Raw genomic sequence first — 7500 nt, 5'->3', positions numbered from 1 at the left:
CCCCTCTCCCTCCTCCCTCCTCTCCCTCCCCCTCTCCCTCCCCTCTCCCTCTCCCCTCCCCCTCTCCCTCTCCCCCTCCCCTCTCCCTCCCCCTCCCCCTCTCCCTCTCCCTCCCTCTCCCTCCCCTCCTCCCTCCCTCCCCTCTCCCTCTCCCTCCCCTTCTCCCTCCCCTCCCCCTCCTCCCTCTCCCTCTCCCTCCCCTCCCTCCCTCTCCCTCCCCTCTCCCCCCCCTCCCCCTCCCTCTCCCTCTCCCTCCCTCCCCTCCCCCCCCCTCCCTCCCCTTCCCTCTCCTCCCTCCCCCTCCATCTCCCCTTCCCTCTCCTCCCTCCCCCTCCATCTCCCCTTCCCTCTCCTCCCTCCCCCTCCATCTCCCCTTCCCTCTCCTCCCTCCCCCTCCCTCCCTCTCCCTCACTCTCTCACACACACACACAATTTCAACCCACCTGCAGGAGGCACAACAACGAAAGTCATATCACTGAGTTGAGGAGAGCTCAGCAGGCGGGCTATGTTGATGGCCAGGGGATTGCTGCGCGAGGGAGGCGGTTCACACACTCGGCCTACCAAGCTCAGCTGGGGGATGATGAAACACTTCAGGAATGCTTCAAAAATCCCAAATTTTATCTTTTATTTATATATCTAACTTTTAAAAATTTCATGAGTACATTACTTTGACCCAAGATAAAACTCAATATTGACCTCTTCTCACCCTTGTCTATGCAAACCAGGTATGGTCAGGATCTATTCAATGTGTAAGATTAATTGCAACTGATATGTATGAATAAGCATAGATCATTACAAAAATAATGAATTATTCCATCTAATGTTTTGATTTCATATTCTTCTTCATAAAAAATTCATAAGTAATTGTTCAGCCTTCATATCAGAAGATTCATTTGGATTTATTCTCGGGACAGGTGTCATTAACTGAGGTGAAGAATTTCTAATGCCAGACTCCCTGGAGAGAGTGTACTTCTTCCCCATATTCACTCAACAAGTCTCTGCTTTTCAACCAAAACACATATTGAAACCACCTCAATATTATTATTCCAAAAGGGCAGTCTTTTAAAAAGATATCTTGTTTACAAAATTTGGAATATTGCAGGTATATGCTGTAATGCATAAATAATAAACCAAATAATTGTACCTTGTTTATAAGTCTTACATTAGCAGTCGCTGGGCACCACTGGTCAAGGAGAGAATGTACTCTTTACCCACTCCCACTCTACAAGCTGCTCCTTCTCAACCAAGATACATAACAAAATCAACACAACACAGTATTGTTCTAGGAGGTTAGTATTTTATAATGATGCTTTCTTTATAATACATGGATTAGCATTCTAGTTTTGATTGGTATAAGTTGGCCATAAACATGGCAGCCCTGCTGGGCACAGGGGATCACCACAAGTCGAAGAAACCCAGCATGGAATAATAACTTTTCCTCACTAATAACTTGTCCTCACAGACACCCTTCCCACTACTACGTGTGAAAGACAGTTTCTCTATACTCACAGTGCATGTGGACTGGGACTGCTGTTGCTGCTGCTGCTCTGCCTCTGGGTCACCCACGGGGGAGAGACCCTGGCGCCTCCTTCCACCGCTCAGATTGTCTGGGGAGGTGGAGTCACCCTGGGAACCTGAGTCTGCTGCTCCGTCCGAATCTCCTGGCGAGCTGGTCTCTCCTGATGAGGTTGGACCGAATTCTGCAGAAGTTGAGGGATTTGTTTGTGGTTTATTTGGAACTGTGTTTGTGTTTTAACAAACATTTACAGAAAAATGATGGTGAACAAACTATAGCACAACTATGCCAACAAAATGAAAAAGTTAAAACACAGACACACACTCAATACCTCTCCAGAACTCCTGCTTGACCCCCTGAGACTTGTGGTCCTCCGGAGAGATGGAGGCCCCGGAAGAAGGGTGCTGCGAGGGAGCAAGAAGACCCAGGTGCTGGAGGGAGGTGGTGAAGGCCCTGTGGCCCACGCGTTCCACCAGCTCCAGCACCAGAGGCTCCACCACTCCACGGTGCTCCACCAGCCGCTCCACAATGCTGCCCTGGACCATCGGAGAAGTGGAGGAAAAGAGGAGGGAAAAGAAATGTACAGAGGATTAATATATAACAATGTTTGCTTAGTCTGCTGTTTATTCTTCATTTTTTATTACAAAAATAGACAATGCTCCTTCTATAATTTTATTATTGTCAAATGCTTTCAAAACTATTGACACTCCCTAGCACCTCCACTCACCAGCTTCGACGTCGCTCCCTTGAACACGAACTTGAACTCGGACCACTCGAGCATGTCCTCCAGGGCCGCCGCAGCTTCCTCGAACCTCAGGATGAGCATCGGGAGTTCCTCGGTGAAGTGCTCGATAATCCTCGCCACCCCGCGCACGCTGGCCCCACCGTACATCTCGCGGAACTGCTCTCTCTTGTGGAACAGGGAGTTGAGGAAGGAGGTGAGGTTCTCCTGCAGGATCCGGAGCTTCTGCAGCTCTCGGAGATGGAGGTCCTGAGGGCAGAGGGAGTGAGGGCGTCAGTTGGCTTTGAGTGTGGGTAAGGAGAAGGAGAAGAATAATTCGAACAATAATAATAGTAATAAGAATAAGGACAACAACAATAATAATAATAATAAGGATAACAACAATAATAATAATAATAATAATAATAATGACAACAATAATAATAATAATAATGACAACAACAACAACAACAACAATAATAATAATAAGGACAACAATAATGATAATAAGGACAACAATAATAATAATATGGACAATCATAATCATAATAATAATAATAATAATGACCAAAAATATCAATAATAATATATAATGATAATAATAATAATAATAATAACAACAATTGAAAATAATACACAAAAAATACCAAATATAACATAGCTAGTGTCTTGCTCTACAAGGTTGGATTAAGGTTGTTTTTCAATAGTTTGATGAAACTGCCACCATTGCACAAAATATGTTTTTCTTTGTCTGTATCACCATTACAGATCAAGTAATACAAAATCATTTCTATCAAGCAAAATGCAATCAATAAAGATATCAATTAACCCACACTGGACGGGTGGTACAGTACTGTACCACGCATTCAAAAGCCCAGTGGCCGGGCAGCAAAGTATTGTGCCAGCCATTCAATTGATTTAGGCCTAATAATTCGAACGCCCCGGCATTGGGACATTCAAGGCTAGAATTCCCCCGTCGTGGATGGGTTAATGGCTGTCTATGGAGGTTGATCAACAAAGCTTTGGACATTTCAGCATACTTCTTCCCCTAAACAAACAAAGAATACAAAGGTATTAATATAGCTTTGTATCATCTACCCATCACCTATAATATTCTTTAACTATACAAAGAATGGGAATTGTTCTTTCAAAAGCCAAAGCAGTAACTATTACCACTGGGTTGCTAAATGCCATTTCACTAAACAACATGGCAGATACAAATCCTTTTAACCCAATACCGCCGGCCGCCGGCCACAGACGACGATTATGTAATATGATAGCGCGGGTGCCGTCATACGCCGTCGATGATATAAATGATTTAGGCCTATGCGTTCGAGAGCCACGGCATTGAAGATATAAAAGACGAAACAGCCTGGCGGGAATGGGTTAAAGTCTTATACCATTTCCATAACTAGGCTAAGCAAAATACGTCAATGCTGTCTTGTCAGAGGCAGTACTTGCAATATTACACAATTGCAAATCCTTTTGCATTAGCAATCAATGTCTATTTACTAGTACCTAACCTTAAATTTAGATGATTTATTTTTATTTCTGATGATAATTAAAACATCTATAAGGCTAATAATTTTCAATAATGTGCACTGCATAATCAGCTTATATGAGTAATTTTTCCCTTTGCTTACTAAACAATAATCAATAACATTGGAATTTAATTTTATAGATACATGAGCATTGAAATCATTTTAATATATGATGAAAAGTACTTGCTTTTTCCCCCTTAAATGTGGGTGTCTTATATTCCACCAAATACAGCATATCATAATCACCCTTCCTAAGCTCGGACTGTAACAGACCTCAAACCCTCTTCGCTCGGAGACCCTACCGGCTCTTTGTCATGGTTGTTACCACTGTATGATGGAGGGCCCTCATTAGGTAGTATCTGTAGCTCCAGTGCAATCCCAGTGAACAATGCATTTTGTAATAAGTCACTGTGGTTCTTTTTGACTTTTGCTGTACCCTGGATAGTGTGGATTCAAGTTCATGTACGAGAGGTAGGTAATAACTAACAGCTAGGATTAGTATCTACAATGGAAATTTAGAGCAAAACATAAACAATGAACAATAACTAATTATATACATATTGACAGTAATAAAGAAAACACTTACATTTCTTAATGATTTTGCCAGCAGGTGTGTTGGTGAATGGGCTGACTCTAACGATGTGGATGAAGCCTGGATGATATGTTCTAGGCTGGTCCTGAGTGATTCCACATCCACACACACTGTCTGCAGGACTATGTGGATCTGCAAGGTGGGAGAAATTACTTGGGAAGGCCATTGCACTAGGACAGGGCAGGGGTTCAAAAGACTTGCTGCAGTTCCCCTCTACTGAATTCAGACCCATACGACTCAGAGTAGCCTCCTTATGTGATCTAATCTTAGGTGTGAATATATGCCAATAGGTCTGAACTAGACTGTCACTGAAAATAGTCCTACCCTTCCTTACAGAAAACTCTCACAGTGCTTACGACAAATATGCAAAATCTAAACCTAACTGTGGCAGAGCCCATTTTGAAAACATAAATTTTTAACATAAAATGATTACAATACTCATCACGAACTCCCCTCACCTCGGGAACTAGTTGTTGTGCGAGCTGCTGCCGCGTGTGGTGGTTGAGGGCGGTGAGAGAGGCGCGAACGTTGGTCAGGAGCCGGACCACTGTGGCCAGGAGTGGGGGCAGCTGTGACCTTGTGTAGCGCATGACCTCGTGCTGCTCCTCCTGGGTCAGCCTCCAGCCGCAGTGCTCAAACTCCTGGCTCAGCTCAACGATTTTCACCACACCTGCAACACGCATGGGAATTATTTGATGAAGACCCATATACAGTCAATCTTACAGTGAACTTCCCAAAGTGAAGATGAATAATATAGAGACAGCTTCTCATGGATATCTGAGAAGATAATTGAATGGATGGCAACTCTTCATGTGTCAATGGCCAAAGGGAAGCCAAATAACTTGCAGTCTTTGGAATTTCCTTCAAAGATGAGAATATAAAGCTAGGTGAGACAAAAAGAAGGAGAACAAATATGTAGAATAAAGTAAATAGAGAGGGAAAGAGAGAGAGAGAGAGAGAGAGAGAGAGAGAGAGAGAGAGAGAGAGAGAGAGAGAGAGAGAGAGAGAGAGAGAGAGAGAGAGAGAGAGAAATAATGGATTATATGTTTTGTTGAACATTATTGAGTATCAAATCATGTTATCATTGCATTAAGGTTGCCTATGTGAAATTTACCATGATGTACATCACTTTTGTCTTTGATAACATGCAGGTATTATGCAGCCACCTGCTTTCAGTTTGACTTTAAGTTATGGCAGAAAAGTGTCGGAAAGATACAAAGGACCAAGAGACCGACAGACAAAGCTAGAGAACAACTACGAGCAGAGCACCGCAACCAACAAACCATGATCTCAGCCCTCACCGATGGCCATCTGTCTGAGAGCTGCCTTGAGGACGGTGATAAGGTGCGAGGGGCTGGTGCCGGCTGGGTCACTCGGGTTGAAGAGCTGCACCATGACCTCCACGCACTCCTGCACCTCTTGCATCAGAGACACCAACCCTGGAAGGTGCAGCGGATATGGCTTCGTTACACACGATGTTCATTGAAGCTCTTCACACTGATTATGAATCTATCTATCTATCTATCTATCTGCCAGTGTATTCATTTGTTGATCTGCCACCACTGTAAATCACGCTGCTTGATGTCCTGTGTCTATCTATGTATTTGTGTATCAATCTAATTATCTATGTATATGTGTATGTCTATCTATTTACCTATCTATCCATCAATACATCTACATATCCTAGCCTACCAAAATAGCACAGGTAGTTAATCAGCAGTTACATTAAGAAAAACATCCCTTCCCAAAAAGAAGGGAAGAAAGCAAACAAACATACAAAACACAAATAATTACAAAAATAGAGGTCACACCCCATCCGACTCACTATTTCTGAGGTTGGTATTTTTAACAAAGACGTCGCACTTCTTGCGCAGCTCCTCGAATCCCGGCAAGTGTTGGGTGGCGGCCATGGTCCTCTGCGCGGTGGCCGTGGTCAGGCTGGCCGGCAGACAGCACGAGTACAGGTAATGCAAGACGGTCTCTAGCACCGCGTCCTCCAGCCCACTGAGGTCCTGCCAGTCCATGCCTGGCAGACTGCACTCAAGGACAATGCTGTGCACTTCAAACTGTTGGTGGGGAGAGGGGAGAGGGGGAAGAGGGAAGAGGGGAGAGGGGAGAGGGGAGAGGGAAGAGGGAAGAGGGAAGAGGGAAGAGAAGAGGAAGAGGAAAGAGGAAAGAGGAAAGAGGAAAGAGGAAAGAGGAAAGAGGAAAGAGGAAAGAGGAAAGAGGAAAGAGGAAAGAGGAAAGAGGAAAGAGGAAAGAGGAAAGAGGAAAGAGGAAAGAGGAAAGAGGAAAGAGGAAAGAGGAAAGAGGAAAGAGGAAAGAGGAAAGAGGGGAGAGGGGAGAGGGGAGAGGGGGAGAGAGGGGGGAGGGAGGGGGCAAAGAAAGTGTGGAGGTGTGTGGGGGTTGGCATGAGGAAAAGATGAGAGGGGAGGGGGGGGTGGAGGGGGAGAAAGTGAGGAAGGAGTGGAAGAGGATGGAGGAGGGAGGTGGGCAAGGATTGAAAGAGGATAGAGGAGGAGGGTGGGGAAGGGGGGGATGGTGGAAAGGGATAGGAAAGAGATGGACAAGGGGTGGAGGTAAGGAGTGGGGAACAGAAAGAAGGGAGAAAGAAAGAAAGAGAAGGGAGAATAGAAGGGAGAGAAACAGGGTGTGATAAGAGACAGAGTGGGAGGGAGAGAGAAAAGAGAGAAATAACATAATGACTTGTTCCTTCTACCAATAATTGATTTTTTCAGAAAGGAATACCAGATGTATGTATCAGGAATATCTATCTCACAACAAACAAAATCAATATCAATAAAAGGTGAATATCAATGCTAGTCATTCCATGAGATATTGAGATATAAATCAGATTTTTCTCTGAACTAATAGTACTTATATCATAGTTCTAGGTATATACATCCAATAATTCTTGACATCAAAATAAATTAGACTTAAAATCAATTTCTTGTGATCTTTTACTGTATTCAAATCATAGCAGTATATCCATTCAAGCCTTATTTTTCTTTAATCATTTCCCTAAATTCTGAATGCAAAAATCCATCAGACATTCCTTAGTTTCCCTTCTTCTGAAATACTGAAAATACATGAGTAGGAGAATTCCTTTCCCACATCCTCCTCGCAAAGA

The 7500-nt window shown here is 43.9% G+C and overlaps 1 protein-coding gene across 3 annotated transcripts in view; it reads right to left on the bottom strand.

Moving 5' to 3' along the window:
* LOC122243695 (uncharacterized) overlaps positions 1 to 7500 on the bottom strand; it is a 23295-nt gene that overhangs the window by 6387 nt on the left and 9408 nt on the right. For all 3 annotated transcript variants that reach the window (XM_086534256.1, XM_086534258.1, XM_086534257.1), the window contains 8 exons: positions 6196 to 6436; positions 5672 to 5809; positions 4829 to 5040; positions 4365 to 4502; positions 2244 to 2507; positions 1848 to 2052; positions 1510 to 1700; positions 444 to 570 (listed from right to left, as the gene is read on the bottom strand). In XM_086534256.1, coding sequence (XP_086390382.1) covers positions 444 to 570; positions 1510 to 1700; positions 1848 to 2052; positions 2244 to 2507; positions 4365 to 4502; positions 4829 to 5040; positions 5672 to 5809; positions 6196 to 6436 — 1516 coding nt within the window. The remainder of the gene's footprint in view (positions 1 to 443; positions 571 to 1509; positions 1701 to 1847; positions 2053 to 2243; positions 2508 to 4364; positions 4503 to 4828; positions 5041 to 5671; positions 5810 to 6195; positions 6437 to 7500) is intronic.

Source organism: Penaeus japonicus, unplaced genomic scaffold (assembly GCF_977035675.1).
Source record: "Penaeus japonicus unplaced genomic scaffold, GWHDUDI00000001_assembly GWHDUDI00000040, whole genome shotgun sequence".
In the NCBI taxonomy this organism is placed as follows: domain Eukaryota; kingdom Metazoa; phylum Arthropoda; class Malacostraca; order Decapoda; family Penaeidae; genus Penaeus; species Penaeus japonicus.
The sequence above is the reverse complement of the archived record's forward strand: the minus strand, read 5'-3'. Positions and strand labels throughout refer to the sequence as shown.